The 22350-nt window shown below is 41.9% G+C and overlaps 1 protein-coding gene and 1 pseudogene across 3 annotated transcripts; both read right to left on the bottom strand.

Annotated features, from left to right (window-relative positions):
- Positions 1-1575: 1575 nt before the first annotated feature.
- Positions 1576-16096, bottom strand: LOC122909760 (zinc finger protein 426-like). 3 transcript variants are annotated; one of them, XM_044254285.1, is made up of 7 exons: positions 16054-16096; positions 9646-9693; positions 8860-8945; positions 8129-8255; positions 7495-7575; positions 6481-6563; positions 1576-6020 (listed from the first exon to the last, which is right to left on the bottom strand). In XM_044254285.1, the coding sequence occupies exons 2-7, from the start codon at positions 9668-9670 to the stop codon at positions 4752-4754; spliced, it is 1671 nt and encodes a 556-aa protein (XP_044110220.1). In that variant the 5' UTR covers positions 9671-9693; positions 16054-16096; the 3' UTR covers positions 1576-4751. The 3 variants fall into 3 exon arrangements, with proteins under 3 accessions (XP_044110220.1, XP_044110219.1, XP_044110218.1); XM_044254284.1 differs by having other exon boundaries at positions 9646-9740; positions 15738-16093; XM_044254283.1 differs by having other exon boundaries at positions 15738-16093.
- LOC122910245 lies at positions 16056-19356 on the bottom strand (annotated as a pseudogene).
- Between the last annotated feature and the right edge of the window lie 2994 nt (positions 19357-22350).

The raw sequence follows: 22350 nt of genomic DNA, 5'->3' as shown, positions 1-22350 counted from the left end.
GCAGACAATTAAATGACTGAGCCACCCAGGAGCCCCTAAAACACTGATTTAAAACATATTTGGGCGCCTTCCAGGATCGAGTCCCGTATCGGGCTCCCAGCTCCTTGGGGAGTCTGTTTCTCCCTCTGACCTTTTCCTCTCTCATGCTCTCTCTCATTCATTCTCCCTCAAATAAATAAATAAAATCTTTAAAAACACCGACCTCTTTAAAGATTTTATTTATTTGTCAGAGGGAGAGAGAGCGAGCACAGGCAAGAGAATGGCAGGCAGAGGCAGAGGGAGAAGCAGGTTCCCTGCCGAGCAAGGAGCCCGATGTGGGACTTGATCCCAGGACGCTGGGATCACGACCTGAGCCGAAGGCAGCTGCTCAACCAACTGAGCCACCCAGGAGTCCCATCATAGGATATATTTTAACATATGAGGTGAGTAGTGGATCCAATCCCTCTTTCTCCCCGAAAAGATGGCCAATTGATTAAGTACCAATCATAAATTATTTTTGATCTACAGATACAAAACTCTGACTTTATTAAACAATAAATTCCTGCACTAGTATTGCATTTGCTTATGCTCTTATCCGTTTTGATTATAGTAGTGTTGTAAGTCTTAATATTTTGTGGTAAATAGAAGGTTGGGAATGTTACATTTACCACAATAGGTGCTCAGCTTAAGGTACTTCCATTGATGATATCATGTTTGCCTAATTCCTGTGATCGTTGCCTATTTCTATATGTTTGAGTAATCACTCTTCCAATCTTTAGTGTCACATCAGTACAGAAAAGTCCATCTGTCAGCTCAACTTAGGCTACTTAATGGTCTGCTGGCCGTGTCTGCAGGCAACTGGGCTTGTCATTTGTGTCTCTGTAATTAAACAAATGTCTCTTTCAGACTGTATAGACTGTTTTCATGGATAAAAACGATCTCATGTCAGGTCTCTGGGGTGATGGGTTTTGCTTCTGGAATCACAGTCAAGTGGGAGGGATTGAGACCAGACCTGGCTGCTGTCAGCTCCGCATTGAGTCTGTGGTACACAATCCTGTTACCAAAGCAAATGACTTTGTCTTCACCCTGGTCAGAAGAGACATCTCTCCAGGACCTTAGTCAGTAGGGCTGACACTAGGACAAGGTACCAATTCAGGATCCAAAGATAGCAGTAGTATTTCTGGTTATGTGGATATGTAGGGCTCATAACACATCACTTAGCAGGCATAAATGGCCTCAAACCACAACTGAAAGGGATTGGAGCCAAGTCACAAGGCTAACTTAGGGTTCTCCATGACCCAAATTCTGCAGGCCTGCCTCAGAGAGGGCACCGAAGGGCAAGACTTCTGGGTGGGCAGGATTCCTCCTACCTTGTGGCTCAGTGCCTGGAGCTGGGTTGTGGGCTGCTTCAAGATCAGCAGGGAGACCAAAGTGAGCAGGCCCACCTCGAGGAACCAGTTGGACACAAGTCCTTCTGGATTCCTTTGTGGTCTAGACTGTTGAGGGCCAATATTAAAATATTTCTCTAAAAACTAACAAATCATCAATTACATTATGGAATTAAAGGATATTACCAGAAAGAAATCTCACAATCTCTTTCCACTTTGTCACTTTTTTATTGTGTTTAAATACATGTAACAAAATTAACCATTTTAAACACTTAGGTGTACAGTTCTAATCAGTTGGCATCAAGTACACTGGTTTTTGTGCAACCATTACCACTGTCCATTTCCAGATGTTTTCATATTCCCAAACAAATCCTCTATCCATGAAACATTCATTGTTTTTGTTCTTTCTTCCACCAGTCATGCACTGATAAAGTAGTTTCCACCTGGGTCTTGTTGGCAGTAACAGAAAATAAAGGTGCAATTAAACAAAGATAATAAAGGAAAGGGGGGATGAAAGAAAGAGGACAGAAGGCAAAGAATGAGGCAATATATCAGATTTACCCTATGCAATATACCACATAAAAACACCTAAGCAAACTACCACTCAAATCTAGATTCCTACACACCGGAAGTTCAAAATTATGTCTTTGTATCCAGGGTAGAATCCATTGCAATCACAAACTTTTATGAAAAATGGGGTAAATGAGAAAGTATCTCCAAGAATTCCATCAAATTATATACATAAAACAGCAGTTTTTATATGGCAAGTGCTTCAATTACAACTGTAGTACCCTTCTCATTCCACTTATATGAAAAAAACACCAAAGTAAATGAACACAAATATCAACATTTCAGAGGAGGATTTTTGAGAAGACCATGCCACATTTGATGTGGTACTTCATATCTAATGTTGGACATCTGAGGAATGGCTATAGGAAATCTGACCAGGACAGAAATTTGGTGCTCTAATTAGGGAAGAAAGGTAACAAAGTAGTTACTGAAGAGGTTGTTGAAAAGCGAAGACAAATAGAAGCAAGTCATAGGTGCTTTGGGAATAGAGTAAAATGAATATATCCATTATGAGAGAATAATAATCAGAAAACTTAAATTCACAATATTTGCATTTGGGGCCCATAATGTCCTCTTGGTTCTGAGGCCAGCATCCCATCATGGACCATCATCTCTCCCAGGCGGAGAACCCAGGGCCCCATCACATCCTTGTTTCCCAGGCTGTCAATGAAGGAGTTCAGCATGGGTGTGACCACAGTGCATGTCACTGAGGTAATCAAGCTTCTCTGGTTAGAATGGCTCCAGCAGAACTGAGCTGGACTGCCACAGGCTTTTCCCACAGGAAAAGGAGATCACAGAGTAGTGAGACCCACAGGTGGAAAATGCTTCATGTTTCCCCATATAAAAGGCATTAAGGGGAAGACAATCCGAGAGTATGAAAAGAGGATCCTGGTGAGACAGAAGTCAGCTACCATCATTACTGGAACACACAGATGTTACTGATGAGGGTATCAGATTGTGGGAATTAGGACTTGTGGGTTTTGAGATAATGTCAAAGGCCAGTGTATTGTATATTGCAATACACACAAAGGCCAGTGTATTGTATATTGCAATACACACAATGCAATTAAGACTACACCCATACTCAGGAGACTCATTTCATATCCCTATCTCAATCAAACATAAACATACAGGAATGTACCCATATCACTTCTTTTTAAGTAGGCTCCATGCCTGCCTGGAGCCCGATGCGGGGCTTGAATTTACAACCCTGAGATTGAGACCTGAGCTGAAATTAACAGGTGGACATTTAACTGACTGAACCACGCAGGTGGCCCATCCAGGTCACGTCTGATCAGGAATTATCATTAAACCTGATTGGCTGGAGTGTATTCCACTGATCTGATTAAGCTAGAAGGGAAGTGACAGTAAGCTGCTGTAGCCTCCAAGGCCACCCATGACATAACTAAAGGCTGCTCAAGTATTACAAGTATATGAATGTGTTAACTCAAAATTAAACCAAGGTTCTGATAGATTCTCTGTCTCTGCCCAAAGGCCACTTGCAGGAACTGCCTGTGGGACATCAAGTATAACAAGAGTATCAGGACCTGTCCTATTCACAAGGTTTCCCACCTCACAGCATCTGAAGTGATGTAAACAAATCAGCACGTCACATGCCAGGTGCAGCTGTTTCGGAACACAAAGGACATTACTGTTCTTCCAGGCCGTGGTGATTTGGGAACTAAGAGAACATTCTGTTATCAGCCTCACTGTGTTCTGCCCGAGGTTAAAGGTATTTTCTAACCTAGTACTAGGTGTGCTGCTCTCTTTCGAGAGCTATGAGACCAGGGTGTATAACCTCACTGTTAATTCTTAAGTCTTTCCTAACCCAGGAAGAGCAGGTGTGAGAGAGAACATTTTCAGGAAATTTAGAGACATATGTCCTCCCCCTTCACCAGCATGAGGCACTGCAGACGGACTACAAGCAGTGAACTGATACACATGCTCACCATCTTCACAGTATTAGACAAGGTCAGTGTAACTAGAGGATCCAGGTGTCTTGCACAGCGGTAAGTCTAACGGTGGTGGTCCCCCATGGAGCCAGGCTGAAAACCAGGTACTAGAAACTAGACTGGACTAGCACTGCTCTCAAGGGCAGAAAGCCAGACCATTCCCACAAATGGTCAGGGCAGAACGGCACATGTTCAAAATAGATCCATGAAGCCAGCCTATAAACGGGCCCCACACAGCTCTTACACTGAACTTCACTGTGTTCCTCCAACATGGTTGGTGGGACACTGATTGCTTTCCCACATTGCTTAACTTCACAGGCACTAACTAGTGAGTTCTTTCACATATTCAACGGGACACCTGTAGACCTTTCCACATTCCTCATATTCATAGTTTCCCTCGAACGTGGGTTGTTTTGTTTTTTGAAATGCCTGGAATAACAGACCTTTTCACTCTTATTACATACATAAGTCTTCAATCTCTTCTGTGTTTTAAGGTGTTAAGTCATGACTTCGATGTGAAGCTTTTCTCACATTCCTTACGTTCAAGGGGTTGCTCTCTGGTATCAATTTTTACAATTTTACAGGTTGAGGCAACAGTAAAGGCTTTTCCTCGGTGTTTACATTCATACGGTTTATCTCCAGTGTGACTTCAAATGTGGAAGTAGTGAAGGCTTTCCCACAGTCCGTTAACAGTCATAGGGTCACTCTGTACTTTGAACCCGTGTCTGTTTATGAAGGTTGAAAGACCAAGTGAAGCCTTTCCCATATTCCTTACATTAATAGGGTTTCTATCCAGTGTGAATACTTAAATGTCAAATCAGGAGAGCACTAGTGAAAGCCCACAGTACTTAAGTTCACAGGATTACTCTCTAGAGTGATTTCTCAAATGGCTATTAAAATACAAGAAAGTCCTAAAGGCTTCCCCACATTCACCACATTGAAAGGGTTTCTCTCCAGTATGAGGTCTCAAACGTTCCTTAAGATATGAGGGATTACTGAAGGCTTTCTCACATTCACCACATTCAAAGGGCTTCTCTCCACTATGAGTTCGTAGATGTTTTTTAAGGACTGAGGGCCAAACAAAAGCTTTCCCACATTCCTTACATTGATAGGGTTTCTCTCCGGTGTGAATTCTCAAATGTACACTAAGCCGTGAGGAATTAGTAAAGGCTTTCCCACACTCCTTACATTTATAGGGCTTCTCTCCAGTGTGAATTCTCAAATGTTCATTAAGAATTGAGGAACTACTGAGGGCTTTCCCACATTCCTTACATTTATAGGGCTTCTCACCACTGTGAGTTTGAACATGTTTCCGAAGGACTGACAGCCAAGCGAAGTGTTTCCCACATTCCTTACATTTATAGGGCTTCTCTCCAGTGTGAATTCTCAAATGTTCATTAAGAACTGAAGAACGACTGACGGCTTTTCCACATTCCTTACATTTATAGGGCTTCTCACCACTGTGGGTACGAACATGTTTACGAAGGAGTGAGGGCCATTGGAAGTGTTTCCCACATTCTTTACATCGATAGGGTTTCTCTCCAGTGTGAATTCGCAAATGCACATAAAGGCGTGAGGATGTAGTGAAGGCTTTCCTACATTCACTACATTCAAAGGGTTTTCTTCCACCGTGAAGTCGAATGATACGATTATCGAGGCACTTGGAATCTGCGTAAGACTTCCCACACTGTTTACCTTCATGGGGTTCGTGAGCAGCCTGTGACTGTACATGCTCCTTTTGGCCTGCTGAGAAAACTGAAGCTTTTATAAATTGCTTCCATTCAGTGAAATCTCTTCCACTGTGAGTTCTCCTATGTGCCTGAAAGTGTGAACGACTAATGAAAGTTTTCCCACAGTCACTGCATTCCAAAGTCTTATCGGCCACGCTGGTTCTCTCACACACTGCATGTGGAGTCCGCCTGTAGACTTGACCACACTGATTAAACTCAGAAAGTTTCTCTTTAGTAGAGTTTTTCTTCTGCCGATTAAGGAGGCCACTGTGATACTGATTACACTCAAAACTATTCCCTCGATTTTGAGTTCTCATGTGTGTCTTAAGGTTTAAATGTTTATTCAAGACTTTTCCACCTTGCTCACAGCCAGAGAGTTCTGCTCCATGGTGGTTCCTCTCCTGTTGATGGAAGGGATGAAAGATGATGACAGGATTTTCAGACTGATGATAAATGTCAACCTTACAATGCAAGAAACATGGTGATATGACTCTTAGCATTTTCATTACATAAATACAGGTCCTGTTGATTTCTTTCAAGTTAAACCAGGGAACCTGTCTGCCAAAATCTGATGCCATCTACTCTTAAGATCATTCTATTAAAATTTCATGAAAATGTTTAAAGATTCAATCACAAGTTATATATCTGGCAATGTGTACCTGTGGCATCTAGAGAGCAACAATTTTCAAGATAGATTTGGATTATAAATGCCAAGTCATCATATTCAGAGTATCTCCGAATTACTCTATCTTTGGTGAATGGCAATTGTCTCAAGTATCTCACACTTGCACTGAACTTTATAACAGGACCACCAATCTCTTTTGAATGTGGAATATAAGAAATATCACATATCAATCTTACTTTCTGTATTTCAATGGCTGTTTTTCCTCCAAAAAATTCCTGGTAAGATGCTGATCCTTTCATTTGAGGCTGTGTTTCCCATTCTAAAGTAAAATAAAACACAAATTTAAGTATTTGCAGGAAGAAATCATAGGCTAAACAATTTTTTTTCTCTCTCTCTTTTTTTTAAGATTTTATTTATTTGGGCACCTGGGTGGCTCAGTCAGTTAAGTGTCTGCATTTGGCTCAGGTCATCATCCCAGAGTCCTGGGATCAAGTCCCATATGAGGCTCTCTGCTCAGCAGGGAGCCTGCTTTCTCCTTCTCCCTCTGCCTGCAGCTCTCCCTGCTTATGCTCTCTCTCTCTGCCAAATAAATGAATAAAATCTTAAAAAAAAAAATTTATTTATTTGACAGAGAGAGAGAGTCAGCAAAAGAGAGAGAGAGAATACAAGCAGGGGTAATGGAAGTGGAAGAAACAGGCTTCCTGCTGAGCAGGGAGCCCTCTGTGGGGCTCAATCCCAGGACCCTGGGATTATGATATGAGCCAAAGGCAGATGCTTAATGACTGAGCCACCCAGGCACCACTAAACAATTTTAAATTAAGACTCAGTTTTCTTTATTTTCCTATCAAAAATGGTGAAATAACAAGAAAAAAGGTTCACCTGTTTGTTTATGGGGAATATATGACAATAAGTGTGTAGGGACAGACTTCAGTGGCTTACTAAAAAATACTTTTCTGAAAATCAAACAAGATGTCAAACAATAACAAAATATTATCAAGGTAATATATTACCAAGTAGATATGTGAAAAATACCTGGACAAGGAGGACACACCAAAATGATAAACTTAAAGAATCAGAACAGGTCATTTGTGAGATCATAGGAATTTTAAGTAAAAGACTGAAGATATCCCAAACATCAGAGGTAAATGGTTTCATCCCTCTGAGACCAATGTATCTTAAAATTTTACACATCAAAGTTGCAAAGATGCCATCCTTCAGAATGACCAGTGAGGACTGTTAACAGCACTCACCTTGGAAAACTCCCTTCTCCACTGTCCTCAGCTCTTGTTGTTCCAACCAAGCGATCAGCTTAGGTTTCGACAGTTGATACTCTGTCCACAGGAAAAGGTACATTAACAGGAGAGGCTCATGCAAAAGACAAAGCCTCCAATGAATCTAGAACTATATTTCTAATGAAAGCCATGAAATTATCCCCAAAGGACCAAAGAGGCAAGTACTCCCCTTCTGTGACAAGAGATAAGTTATCTCTTGACACCTGAAAGCCAATTTTGAATGTATATACATATTTACAGAACATAAAGGTACTCAAATAGGAAATTAAGATGATGAAAGATCTTCATTCTGATGGGGAAACCACTAGAGGAGTGGTCCTAAACGCTGGAGTGCATCACAATCAGCAGGATGGCTTACTGAAACACAGAAGATGGGGCGACAACCCCAGCTTTATAATTCAGAATGTCAGAAGTGGAGTCTAAGAATGTAAATTCCAAACAGAGGGCCACATTGACAGAACACACATTGCAGACAATAACCCTTTAGTGCAGGGACTATGTATCTCTTTTTTCCAATTATGTTCAGAGGGCATCACCAAGGCTGGAAACACAGTAAGTATATGACACACATCTGGAATGTTAGCAGACTTACCTACTGCGACCACGTTCTGGTAGTTCTCCAGCATCACGTTTCTGTATAGGTTTCTCTGAGTAAGGTCCAGTAACAGCCACTCCTCCTGGGTGAAGTCCACTGCCACATCCTCGAAGGTCACTGCAATCTAAACCATCACACCCATGTTGGCTTGAGACAAGAAACATCTCCACCAACGTTCACGGGAGAATGTGGACGGGAGATTCAATACCTATGCAGGTCTAGGGATTTCTCTTTATCCTCCCACGGTTCTGTGGTCCTAGGTCCTCTTCTTCCCATCTCAACTCACTCACTGCTCATCTCCACTCATACGGCTCTGATGGCACCTTTTAAGCTTATCTCAGAAAAACCAGAGTAGGAGTTCTTATTTCCCTCCATTGCAGTAGACTTCTAAGCACACTAAAGATCCTTGATAAACAGCACAGAATGACTAAATTCATTGAAAAAGATACGTACACCCTCCTTACCATGTCAGAACACATAGCAAGGTGGAAGTATGTACCTGTTATCCATGAGGTTCACAGGTGATTAGTGAAATACTAAGATTATTTTCAGAGTAATCCCTTTTCAATATGAGTGTCCACTTCCAGGGAAAATGCAACTGGGGACTCAGTCCTTGTACGGGGTTTATTTTCTTTACGAAGCTCAGAACACAGATGTGCCTAGAAGGAATGTATCCACCTGGTGGATGTAAGTATGGTATTCCGTTGATTCATATGCTTTTTTATTACCTGTTGATAATTTTTCAGCCAGATAGCCACCATCCTTTCTGCCTCTGTTTTTTCCTCAGGCAGATAAAAAGAATCTCTAGAAAGATCTGGGAGGAAAAAAAAGAATGCAGCATGACCAGAATCACCTACCTGAAAAATCATTCCATCCTAGTTTGAGATTTCCATATATTCCTATACACTCAAGAAATCTCACAGAAATACACACTACTGCCATAAAATATCAGAGTAGCCCTCCCTCACCCAGAGCCATAAAAGGGACATGCTAGACATATCACCCACAAGAAAAGGGGTCATCGCCTTATTTTACAGATATGGAAACCCAATCCCTGGGAAATCCAATTCTTTATTTGCTCAAGATAATAAAAAATCATCAATGGGATTATGCAGCACCAAGACCCAAAGCATACACACCAGGAAGCTTAACAGCATTCTCTGGCCTATTTCAGCTCTTTCTAAGTGAACCAGCAGCCTGACTGCCTAGGCCCAGATCCAGGCCCTATACTGTGTAGAGGTGACCTTTAAGAATCATCTGAAAATGATGGGGCGCCTGGGTGGCTCAGTGGGTTAAAGCCTCTGCCTTCGGCTCAGGTCAGGATCCCAGGGTCCTGGGATTAAGCCCCGCATAGGGCTCCCTGCTCGGCGGGGAGCTTGTTTCCTCCTCTCTCTCTGCCTGCCTCTCTGCCTACTTGTGATCTCTGTCTCTCTGCCAAATAAATAAATAAAATCTTAAAATATTTAAAAAAAAAAAAAAGAATCATCTGAAAATGAGAATCAACAATGACTTACCATGGGTCAGATCAATGGCTGCCATCCTGGGAGAGTGATGAAATTTGCCTGATGAGAAATTTGATGCCAAGATCACTTCAGTGCAACTTAAAAATCTGAGTAAATATGGCAGTCTTCGTTACTCCTGGCACAATGCCACCCAGAGTATCTTTCATTCTTATCAATCATCAATCAGTAAGTATTACTAACCCATTATCAAACATCATACATTATTAGCTCTCTCTCAGTAGAGGATATACAGGAAATTCACTAAAAATGTTATAACCTTTGGCATGAAAGTCAGTAATAGCTATTACCATTTCCTTACAACAGACATAACATATCTGTCTTACTAGGAGCTGTATGTGTATCCGCTCACCTAATTGTTGTAACAACCCTTTACAGTAGATATCATCTGCCCTATTTAATAGCTGATAAAGCTAGATTCAGAGAACACTAATCAGAATGGTACAATACTATCCAATTATGAAAAAAAAAGAGATCCACAATTGAATGTAGACAGGCTTCTCTCAAATGTTTGAGATCCTGAGGTTCTTATTCCCCAATATGAGCAGATGTCATTCTAGACTTGTCTTGTCCATTCTGGTAGCCAGCAGCAACATGTGCCATTGAGTAATTGATATGCAGTTAGCAAAAACAGGATTTTAGATTTTATTTATTTTTAATTAAATTTTAAATTTTAAACTTTTTGCAGGTTTATTAGAAAACTTAAATGTTTCCATAAACTTAAATACATCTTTCTCAACTGTATTTATTACATGATCCAAACACATAAAATACATCTGATGAAAATTTTGTGTCCAGTGAATTCTGAATACTTAGCATGATGAGAAGAATTTAAAATACCTCAATTCTTATACAGGGTTCCATGCTGAAATATATTCAATAGATGGGATAAAGAATATTATTACATAAGACTTCCTTCTTTTTTGTTTATTGCAGTTACAGAAAAGCTTTAATCATATATTTGGTCTACACATTATATTTACATTCACCAGCACTGGCCTAGAATACTGCTGGATATTATGAAGAGGAACAAAATGAAATGTTTAATTTGGTAACACCCTTGAGCTTCACTTCATGGAGCTGAGAGTGGCCTGGAGCCCTGCACCTCCTTTTAATTTATCTAATAGGCTTATTCCTTCCTTCTTTCCACAAATAATTAAGAAATTGTGGCCCTGTCCAAGGCATTATGCAGAAAACGGTGAAATACAGAAAATGTCCCGGGGCTTAATGGTCCATTATCCCCAAGGGACAAGATACTCAATTATTAATGGACACATCCGTTTATTGGTGCTTCTGAAGCAAAAACTCAAATAGATGAAAAAATAAAGACTATCCTATATACAAATACAAATGTATACACAAATATTTTGGTTTGCTTCTTGGGTAATATGACAGAAAAAGGGAAGGCTGTTCTAAATAGGACCCAAAATTTTAAGAAAAATAATGCTGAAGGATTTTAGAAAACTCAGAAGACTCTTCAAGTATTCAACAGCCTCAGGAGGGTCTTGATTGAGGCTCAAAGCAAAGTTTGCCCACTGCCCCTCGCCCTGCAAAGGAGCAATGTCAAATCAGCCTGTCCTTCACACTGATCTATTTTTAGGAGTCTTTCCAGAACTTCTTTATTATTATAACTTCTGTTTTTCACCAAGCTTTTATTTTATTTTATTTTTAGTCCTTTCTTAATAAGGCTTCCTTCTATCTTTTAACCTGATACAGTTTAAAGGACAACTCCTGTGTTGAACATTATTGACTCTCTTTAATAAACTGAACAGAGAACAGCAGCCCAAATGCTATCTACAGAGTAGATGAGATGTGGGGGTTGATTTCACCACGTCTTTGTCTGAAGCCAGATGCCAAGCTCCTTGAAAGACACTCAGCTGCATTATGAGCGTTATGGCTCACTCGGAAGATGTACACAGGAGCACTTGCCTTGAGAATCCAAGTGAATGCTAGGCTTAGCTGTTACCTCAGTAATGATTACAAAGACTGTGGTGAGAGACAGAGTCTTATGACTAGAGTTGCACAGAAAACGGCATGCTTGTATCAAGGTCTGATCATCACAAAGCCTCAAGGCAGCTCTTCAAAAGGACATTTTTTGTGGCCATAGGACTGACATCACTGAAAATCAAACATGAAATTTAACTGCACAGGTAAAATTACAACCACAATTAGAGTGTCTATATCAACTAGTCGTTCATGTGAAAATTAGGGCACTGATAAGGGAAGAATGATATTTGAAAACGAATGGGGACACTGAGTCAGACCAAGATGAAAGTCACAATCTTGAATCCACAAGACACCAACTCTCCCTCATCAGGAAGTCTCCTGCCCTTTGGGTTTCTGAGATGAGCCTTCCTCTGCTTAAAAATACTGAAGAACTCTCACTTGGGGCAAAAGTCTTAGAAGGAAATGCTCCTTCTCCTCAAGATCCACCCAAACTACCTGCTACTGCCTCTAGTGACATAATGAATTCATAGTCCAGAGTAACAGGGATACAATTCAATGCAAGATAAAATAGCTTGTACAACAAAACAGTTCCAACTAGTATAATATGTAGAAGAAACCTGAGTACCCTGTCGGGGAATAAACTGTAAGCATGCCAGACCCTTAAGTGGGGATATAACAATAAACTGGGCCAAATTCATGAACATGGGGGCACTTACAATAATGACAGTCTGGGTTTAATATATACTACCTCATGGATGCAGGGAAAGCTCTAACAGCTTACTTGCTTGGATGGTACCATAGACTCAATGGTGACCTACAGTAATGAATTCAAATGTCAGAAATTCCACCACAAAATGTGAAGGGGCAAATCCCAGGGAGAAAGCAACGGGGCACCAGATTTATCCTGTGTGATACACAGCCCCATTCCCCACTCTATGCTGAGGGAACAGAAGAGTCTCCACAAGGGTACAGAAAACAGGTAAGTAGATGGCCTCCATCCTAGAAGCCTCTGTGGTTATTCTCCATGATAGGTGAGGTACGACTTTAGGGGCTATACGATCACTGAGTTCCCTGATTTCAGTGGGGATGATGCAAAGCCAGAGAGGCAGAAATCAAGTAGGCAGCACTTAATTACCATAGACAAAGTAGGCATGTGAACCGTCAAGAGCAGTGGGAATGAAACAGGAATCAGAGTGCTCTGGCCTGCAGAAATCACTAGTGGTGGCTAACTGATCCCAGCCTAACTGGTCCCTTGCAATGAAACAGATATGCAGCCTGTTCTAGCAGAGCTCAACAAACCTGCTCTACCAGTCCATACAGTACTTTGCCGGCATTGCAGGCCAAATACCGTCTGTGCTATATAAACTCAAGTCTGTCTCTGTGGTTTCAAAGAAGCCATAGAAAATATGTAAACCGGGGGCATGTGGGTGGCTCAGTCATTAAGCATCTGCCTTTGGCTCAGGTCATGGTCCCAGGGTCCTGGGATTGAGCCCTGTATCAGGCTCCCTTGCTCAGCGGGGAGCCTGCTTCTCCCTCTGCCTGCTTCTCCCTCTGCTTGTGCTCTCTCTCTGTCAAATAAATTAGTAAAATATTTTTTAAAAGATGTAAACCAATGAATATGGTTAAGTTTGTCTAAAGCTGTATTTACAGAAACAGGTGGAGAGCCAGATTTGGCCCAGGGTTCAGTTTGCCAACCTACGTACTAGAATTTTATTTGACGTCTATAACTAGAAACCTCAAGTACAGTAACCAAAACTCAGATTTGACTGACCACAGTGGAAAATCACAGCCGCCTACCCAACTTCAAGACATAGGCCATATCACAAACTTGGGACTCCTTCAGCAAAGGAAGGATCTTGCATCATCACCACTAGTTAGTCACACTATAAACCTTCCTACAGGCTCTTCATAAAAGGATGTACAGTCATTTACAAGTGACTATGCATGGGGGAAAAGGAAATATTCAGACAGTCTCTAAGAGGACAATAAGTCCTGAGGATCCAAAATATCATTCTGGTACACCACCAAAGCAGAGACTTAGGAAGTGACTTTTTTTAAAAAAAATCTTAACCTTCAGTGAACGCAGACTGGACCCAGCTGCAGCAAGCACCCACCCTGTGTTTATTTCTTTCCCTAAAACCTAAATATACAATTGGAATTTTTGGCAACTAGCAGAATTTCCTTATCTCTGACCCATAGGGTAAGGACCATTATGGTAGGAAAAGCTGAAAGAAGTATCCTGAAATTCCCCGCCACTGGACAATATAATCCAGAAACAATACCAACATTGCAGGAGGAGATACAAAGATGAATGCTTCAAAAGAGTAGTTGCATCTATATCCTTCCCGTTTTCATTAATACACAAGTTATTATAGGATAACTTTACAATTTAGTCTTTAGGTAACTGATTTTCGTGAGATCATAATTAAATTTGAGCAGTAGTTACTATGGACCAAGAGGGAGAGAACATACTTGATGTACATTATAACTCCTTTTTTTAAAAGACTTTATTTATTTATTTGACACAGAGAGAGAGATCACAAGTAGGCAGAGAGGCAGGCAGAGAGGAAGGGGGAAGCAGACTACCCGCTGAACAGAGAGCCTCATATGGAACTCGATCCCAGGACCCCGGGAGCATGACCTTAGCTGAAGGCAGAGGCTTTAACCCACTGAGCCACCTAGGCGCCCCTCTCCTCTTTGATTTTGTCAGTGACCAGCGGCGGAACCTGGTCTGTTTTAGAGCCCCAGAAACAGGTGCTCTTGCACCCCTGAGCTCCCCGTTACATTACTACCTTGGCCTTTTCTGACACAAAGTCTACAAATCTCTATACTGGACCCAATGACCATATTACAAAATTACAAGATGAACAAAGCATTTAAACACATCAGGGAAATAAAATAACAAATGTCAAAAGTACGAGTTTCTCAAAAAAAATGTGACTCTTCCAAGTCAGTATTCTGAAGAAACAATAGCTCTGCTTTAGCTTAAAAGCGACTAAGAGACATAAACATATATATTGTCACATATAAACCTTAACTGAGTCCTTGATCCAAAAATGTCCAAAAACATTTTGAGACAATGTATAGGATTTTATTTTCACTGAGCAGGTATCAGTTAACATTTTTAATTTTCTGGCGTGAAATCAATGTATTATCGTTTTAGTAGCAAAATGTCCTTATACTTAGGAGATACATCACCGGTCTTTTTTTTTTTTTTAACTTTTTAAAAAGGTTTTATTTATTTATTTGACAGAGAAAGAGAGCACAAGCAGGGGGAGTAGCAGGCAGAGGCACAGGGAGAAGGAGACTCCCTGCTCTGTGGGGCTCAATCGCAGGACCCCGGGATCATGACCTGAACCGAAGACAGACGCTCAACCAACTGAGTCACCCAGGCGCCAACACTACCGAGTATTTAAAGGTCAAGTATCACGCCTGCAATTTATTTCCTTTTTACTCTCAATACATGTCGTGATCCAGAGAGCGCAACCATGCAAAATGCGAAAATGGGCGAACCTACTTCGACCACATTCATAGCAGTAGTATTTACATTTCCTTTAGGTTAAGATCTTTGGAAACAAAAATGTCGGGAAAATACACGTCCTGTAATTGTGAAATTCAATTATTTAAAAGTGGGGTAATAGGGACGCCTGGGTGGCTCAGTGGGTTAAGCCTCTGCCTTCGGCTCAGGTCATGATCCCAGGATCCTGGGATCGAGTCCCGCATCGGGCTCTCTGCTCGGCGGGGAGCCTGCTTCCTCCTCTCGCTCTGCCTACCTCTCTGCCTACTTGTGATTTCTGTCTGTCAAATAAATAAATAAATCTTTAAAAAAAAAAAGTGGGGCAATAAAGCCTCCATTCTTTTCTCCAGGGGTCCCCTAGTTTGAAACCTGGTGGGGATGGACGGGTTCAGGAGGGAAGGATGTTAAGGTAGGTGAAATCTGCTTCTCTGTAGTACACTTGTGGTGCACGCGTGTATCACTGGCTTCTGAAACATGCCCACTACTGACGTCCGAGAAAACAAAATACCTTCCGACTAAGACACGGTGTGTCCAAAATAAAGGACGAGCGTGACAAAGCCACATTCTTTTCCGCACGAAAAGAAAACGCAAGCCCTTGTGAACCAACTTTCCCAATGCTCACCAGTCAGGTCCCCGCGGAGGCGGAGTCTGGGTCACTCCCAACAGCTGAAATTCTTTACCTCCTTGAGAAAAGTCACAAAGGCTGCCTGCGCAGTGGATACAAAAGACCCCAGGGAAGCGGCCTCACAGCAGGTCCACAACGGCTCCGGGCGGGAACCGCCGGCCTCAATGGCCTCTCGGCCGATCTAGGCGGATGCGCACCGCGCGGCTCCGCCCCTCAACGGGCCCATCCGCGACCCTGACTAAACCCGTCCCTGCGTTCCCTCCTCCTTCACTCCCCTTCACGACACCCTTACCACAGCCAGCCCACAGCTCACCACTACCATCCCCAAGTGCTGAACGCGGTCCAGAGGAAGCAGCCGGAAGAGGCCCCGGCAGGAGTGTGACGCCACTTCCGCTTCCTGCCGAGGGGCGGGACTTCCACTTCAGCCCGCAGAACTGTGGCTCCCTCGTTCGCCAGCTGAATGGCGGGATGGGCTGCGCTAGGTTTGAGGCCGGGATGCGGCCGGGAGGACAGGGCGAGGGCTGGACCCAGGTACGTAGGCGCGGCTGCGGGCGGACGGCGGGACCCGTGCGCTGAGTGGGCCGGGGTGGCGTGGGGCGAGCCCCAGCTGCAGTTTGCGCGGTAGGAGGACACCCCTGGGCAAACCCAAGGGCCTGCTCGGTGAAAGGTTTCGTGTCTCTCCCTCCCCGCAGTTCCTAGAGCCTGTACGGTCGTTGTTCCTTATCGATAAGCCCGAGAACCCAGCGGTCCATCCCATTTTTAGGCCTTTATTTTGAGTGTTATTGGGTGGCGTTTTTGCAATAAATAGAGCTCTTTTAAAACACGATTGGGTGATCCCATCTATTCAGGACTTAGAGGAGGGAAGTGGAGGCGTAACGGACGAAGTATGTGAAGGAGGATAAGGAGTACAGTCTTCCGGTTGTAAAATAAGTAAGACAGGAGATGTCGTGGACCCGCATATGGAATATAGTCAATGTAATATTTCACCATTCTTTGTATGGTAACAGCAGTTAAAAGCTGCTGTTAAGGGACGCCTGGGTGGCGCAGTTGGTTGGACGACTGCCTTCGGCTCAGGGCGTGATCCTGGAGTCCCAGGATCGAGTCCCACATCAGGCTCCCAGCTCCATGTGGAGTCTGCTTCGCTCTCTGACCTTCTCCTCGCTCGTGCTCTCTCTCACTGTCTCTCTCTCTCAAATAAATAAATAAAATCTTAAAAAAAAAAAAAAAGCTGCTGTTAAAAACAGCAGTTAAAAACTTATTGTGGTGACCATTTCATGACGTGCATATGTGTCAAATCACTGTGTGCCCCTGAAAGTAATCAATTATTGTAGGTCAGTTGTTCTTCAATAAAAAGAGAAACGTCCTGTTCTTGAGCATCATCAAATGTGTTTTATGCATCGACTGAATTGATAACCTCTGTTGCTGTGTTAATGTTTCATCTTTAATTGTACAAATATTTAATTGTTCTTTAACATCACCAAAAATGCCAAATTTATTAGTTTACATCGACGTTATGGAAGTTAAGGAAAATAATTAATTTGTCTTACGGACCGGAAGGTGACTTATTAATTTATTCATTTCCAAACCCCATCTAGCAGTCACTAGGGTTAAAAGTGAGTCAGCTGATTGCTTGAAATCTAATGAACTTTAAGATCTTCAATTTGTCCTGTTGAATGTTAACAGTATTGACATAAATAAATCCCTTCAGATAAAAGTGAATTTATGTTTGCTGTATTCTCACATACTTGAAAACTCGTTTTCACAGTTATCACAAGCATGAGGAAAAATTTTAGTATGTTCAATAGCAACATGCCTGTTAGCATTCATATTAAGTCTACTCTGAAAACCACATACTTGACATACAAAGAAGTTTTTATATTTATCAAAGGGAATTTTGTAGGCACCTGGATAGCTGTCAAACACCGAACTCTTGATTTGGACTCAGGTCCTGATCTCAGGATCATGAGATCAAGCCTGAATCTGGCTCTGCATTCGGTGGGGAGTCTCCTCCAGAGTCTCTCTCTCCTTCTCTTGCTGCCCCTCCCGGCAAAATGCCTTCTCTCAAAAGAAATAAATAAAAAGTATTTTTAAAAGATTTTATTTATTTGACACAGATCACAAATAGGCAGAGAGGCAGGCCAAGACGGTGGGGGGGGGGGGCTGGGGGGCTGGGAGGGGAGGCAGGCTCCCTTCTGAGCAGAGAGCTCGATGCACAGGGCTTGATCCCAGGACCCTGAGATCATGACCTGAGCCAAAGGCAGAGGCTTAACCCACTGAGCCACCCAGGCGCCCCATATATTTTTTAGAAAAAGATGATTTTGCTAAAGAGACTGTACTATCCATGTTCTCCATTGTTAATACTTAGCATTCAGTTAATTTACATGCATGTTCATTTACCACATGGCTTTGCAAGTCTTCTGGATCATTGGTTTCATGTTTACAAAACTGACACTTGTATTGTGCTCCTGGAAATGTAAGTAGCCTTCGTTGCTTGAAGATAACTCTGCATTGCACTGCTTTATATGCATATGCTGCTTTATAGCAGAAAAATATTTGCTGTTGAACTCACAAAGTTCACACTTTTTTAAAAATTTTATTTATTTATTTGACAGGCAGATCACAAGTAGGCAGAGATGCAGGCAGAGAGAGAGAGAGAGGAGGAAGCAGGCTCCCTGCTGAGCAGAGAGCCTGATGTGGGGCTTGATCCCAGGACCCTGGGATCATGACCTGAGCTGAAGGCAGAGGCTTTAACCCACAGAGCCACCCAGGCACCCCTGAAGTTTGCATATATAGAAGTCACTGCTATTAGCTCTCAGTAAAGGCCAGTTCTGCTGGGCAGGCCCATTCAACCCTTGGCTCTTGTCACAAATTTTGCAAACTTTAACTGGTGGCTCCTCATCAGTTTGGTCTTAGAGACTCTCAGAGGAATTGTTTTCTGTCTCCAAATCGTAATCTCCAGAAATTACATGCATTTCTGCAACAGCTAGAACATCTTCAGCAGTGTGAACTTCTGTAGGACTCTCCTCTTTTTAAAAAAAAAAAAAGATTTTATTTATTTATTTGACAGAGATCACAAGTAGGCAGAGAGGCAGGCAGAGAGAGAGAGAGGAGGAAGCAGGCTCCCTGCAGAGCAGAGAGCCCAACATGAGGCTCAATCCCAGGACCCTGGGATCATGACCTGAGCTGAAGGCAGAGGCTTTAACCCACTGAGCCACCCAGGTGCCCCTATAGGACTCTCCTCTTGAGTTTGTTGGTTGCCAGTTCAGATGAGTCACACCCTTCATCACAAATTTCAGTATCAGCAGATTTTTTTTTTTCCACAAAAGGCAGTTTGGTCTAGAATTCTCAGTACAAGACTGGGAACAAGGTAGTTAGAATTTCTATTTCTGGTCTTGATTACATCTGTAAATTTTGGCAAATCATTTGAGGTCTCTTGATCAGAGTCATCCTTTCTGTTGTCAAAATATTTTAGTCTGGTTTTCTCATAGAACAAATACTATAACTGAACAGAAAAAAGTCCATTGAATTCATCTGCAATTCTGCTTATTCCACAGGAATGTGAGTGACAAGAAGAGTGTAATGTCTTACATTTTCTTGTTTTAGGATATTCATTCATATCTTTTCAATTTCATATAATTCTTTTTTAAAAGATTTTTATTTATTTATTTGACAGAGCGAGAGACAGCGAGAGAGGGAATACAAGCAGTGGGAGAGGGAGAAGCAGGCTTCCCGCTGATCAGGGAGCCTGATATGGGGCTCTACCCCAGAACCCTGGGATCATGATCTGAGCTGAAGGCGGATGCTTAACGACTAAGCCACCCAAGAGCCCTTCAATTTGGTATAATTCTTAATACTGTAGTGAGAGGAAATGAATTACAAGGAAGCTTTCACAGATACTAAAAAATGCCAGGACCCCAGGGCTGCAGTACTGTGACCCTCATGCTCCTGAGCACTGCCCCAGCCTAGGCGTTCTCCCTCCTGCATGCCTCACGCCCTGCCCTTCAGGCCATCTGTACAAAGGTTTAAATGTTATGTAGCTGAAGAAGTCTAGGGGTGTTTTTTTTTTTAAGATTTTATTTATGAGAGAGTATGGGGAGCAGAGGGAGAGACTGGGCAGACTTCCTACTCAGCAAGGAGCCCAGTGGAGGGCATGATTCCACGACCCTGAGATCACCAACCTGAGTCAAAACCAAGAGTTGGACCCTTAACCGACTGAGCCACCCAAGCACCCGCAAAAAGACTATCTGCATTTCCTGCTTTAATTTAATTTTATTTTTTAAAAGATTTTATTTATTTATTCGACAAATAGAAATCACAAATAGGCAGAGAGGTAGGCAGAGAGGCAGGCAGAGAGAGAGAAGAGGAAGCAGGCTCCCCACTGAGCAGAGGGCCCGATGGGCTCTATCCCAGGACCCTGAGATCACAACCCAAGCCAGAGGCAGAGGCTTTAACCCACTGAGCCACCCAGGCCCCCATCCTGCTTTAATTTTAAAAATCTCTTCAAACTACAGATCGTATTCAGATTTTATCAGTTTCTTCTTAAATATATTTAAAAACACTTAAATCTCTAATTTGCATGGAATGTGTTTTGACATAGAGTGTGTGGTAGTGGATCCAGTCACATTTTTTCCCCCAGAAAACATGGCTAATTGTTTTAGTACCACTTGCTGATAAATTAACTGGCACACTGAATTGGAATTGCACCCCTATTTAAAAAACAATTCTTATAAATACCTGTATCAGTTTCTAAAACTCTTGTGTACTAGTAATGTATTTATATATAAACATATCTCACTCTTTTTTTTTTTTTAAGATTTTATTTATTTATTTTGAAGAGACAGATCACAAGTAGGCAGAGAGGCAGGCAGAGAGAGAGAGAGGAGGAAGCAGGCTCCCTGCTGAGCAGAGAGCCCGATGCGGGACTCGATCCCAGGACCCTGAGATCATGACCCGAGCCGAAGGCAGCGGCTTAACCCACTGAGCCACCCAGGCGCCCCAGTCATCATATTTCTAATGCCACCTTTTAGGTGGACATCCTTCACCCTCCATTAGTCCTTCCAAAGGCAACGATTCATTCACTCACCCAAAAGGTAGCTCATTTTCAATCTAAATATACTTAGGTATCCTTTCAAAAATTTAGACATCTCTATTTTTTTTTACTTTAAACATTTTTAAATTTTCAATATTTTTTCCAATTTATTTATTTTCAGAAAAACATTATTCATTATTTTTTCACCACACCCAGTGCTCCATGCAAGCCGTGCCCTCTATAATACCCACCACCTGGTACCCCAACCTCCCACCCCCCCGCCACTTCAAACCCCTCAGATTGTTTTTAATTTCCTACTCACTGGTCTAATTCTATTTGAAGCCATGGACATAAGTCAATTTCTTCTATGATATGATCATTCAAAAGAAGTGAAGACATCAAATGTCTTCTTTGATAATCTCCATTATTCAGGTATCTCTATATTAGTTATACAATGTGGATTCTCAACTCAAATAGCCTTACTTTGATGAGGTGATGCTGCCTATCAATGTGACAGTTAACTATCTGTTATTATTATATGTTATTATTTTTCATTCTAAATATGCAGTTACTGCTATTAACTTCTTTGTAAGGACTCAGAATGCTCTTGTACACAGTAGGATGGCAATAAATGATGGCTATTTTTGTCAATCCCTTTGGTAGACAAATATCCCCAAATTCAGTATAGACCTCTGATTTGGGATCTTGGGTCAGTCTTTCTAGAACAGAAATTTGGTCTACCAATGTACCCTCTGTGTGTGACCCGGAGAAAGTTAATCTCTTATAGCTGCAGATAGTGTACCTCTACAATAGGAGTGGTAAGTATTCCCTATACTGTAAGCCTGGTTAGTGAATTAAATGAAATGATGCATGTTGTGTTTCTTCTGTAGTTCTTGTGACATTCTGTGGACACTTGGAAAATGTGAGCTTCTGCCCTTACCATCACAATAAATCTGTCTTGTATAGCTGTCACTTAGCAGTATTAAACTGAGACATCCATCAAAGATGGAATTCTGATCATTATAAACACAATAGGCCTGGTCACTCTTTTGACCACCTTCAAGCACTTCTATTCATGAATACCCTACTTCCCTCTTTCAGATACCACTTGCCAGGTGGATTTCTCTAAGAACAGAGACGAGCAGGTGGACTACATAGATAATAGGGTGAAACAGAAGCACACAACCACGAAAGTAAAATACAAAGTTTGGGAGTGTGTGCTCCTGTGTGCCCACTCCGGAGCAGGTGTCTGTTGTATTAAAAATCAGCACTTCCATTGCTGATTTTTGACATGTCTGGTAGACTTGACATAAAATATCCAAAAACTTCTATAAAGGAAATCATCCTTAAAAAAATTAAAAGGCAAAAAAATTAAAATGCAAATTTAACATGAAAATAAATGTTTACATTATCCATGACAAAAAGGAGGTCCTTGTTATTCCTAATGTCTAGAGATTGCAATTAATTAAAGAGAAAAAATTACTGAGAACCAATTTAGTCTGAGGAGGTACATAGAAAAGTCTTCTCTGAAATAGGTACACTTGAGCTGCAAGAGGAAGGATGGGTAATGGTTAATCAAGG

The sequence above is a fragment of the Neovison vison genome, chromosome 6 (assembly GCF_020171115.1).
Source record: "Neovison vison isolate M4711 chromosome 6, ASM_NN_V1, whole genome shotgun sequence".
NCBI classification, from domain to species: Eukaryota; Metazoa; Chordata; class Mammalia; order Carnivora; family Mustelidae; genus Neogale; species Neogale vison.
Note: the sequence above shows the minus strand (reverse complement) of the source record. Positions and strands in the feature narration are given on the sequence as shown.

Bases quoted from the DNA above. Each gene is read 5' to 3' on its own strand.
- LOC122909760 (XM_044254285.1), bottom strand. From the start codon at position 9,670: ATGGCAGCCATTGATCTGACCCATG. The intron at 8,946-9,645 runs GTAAGTCATTGT...TTTTCCTCCCAG, and splicing joins AGCCATTGATCTGACCCATG to ATCTTTCTAGAGATTCTTTT. The intron at 7,576-8,128 runs GTAAGTCTGCTA...TCCTGTGGACAG, and splicing joins CCAGAACGTGGTCGCAGTAG to AGTATCAACTGTCGAAACCT.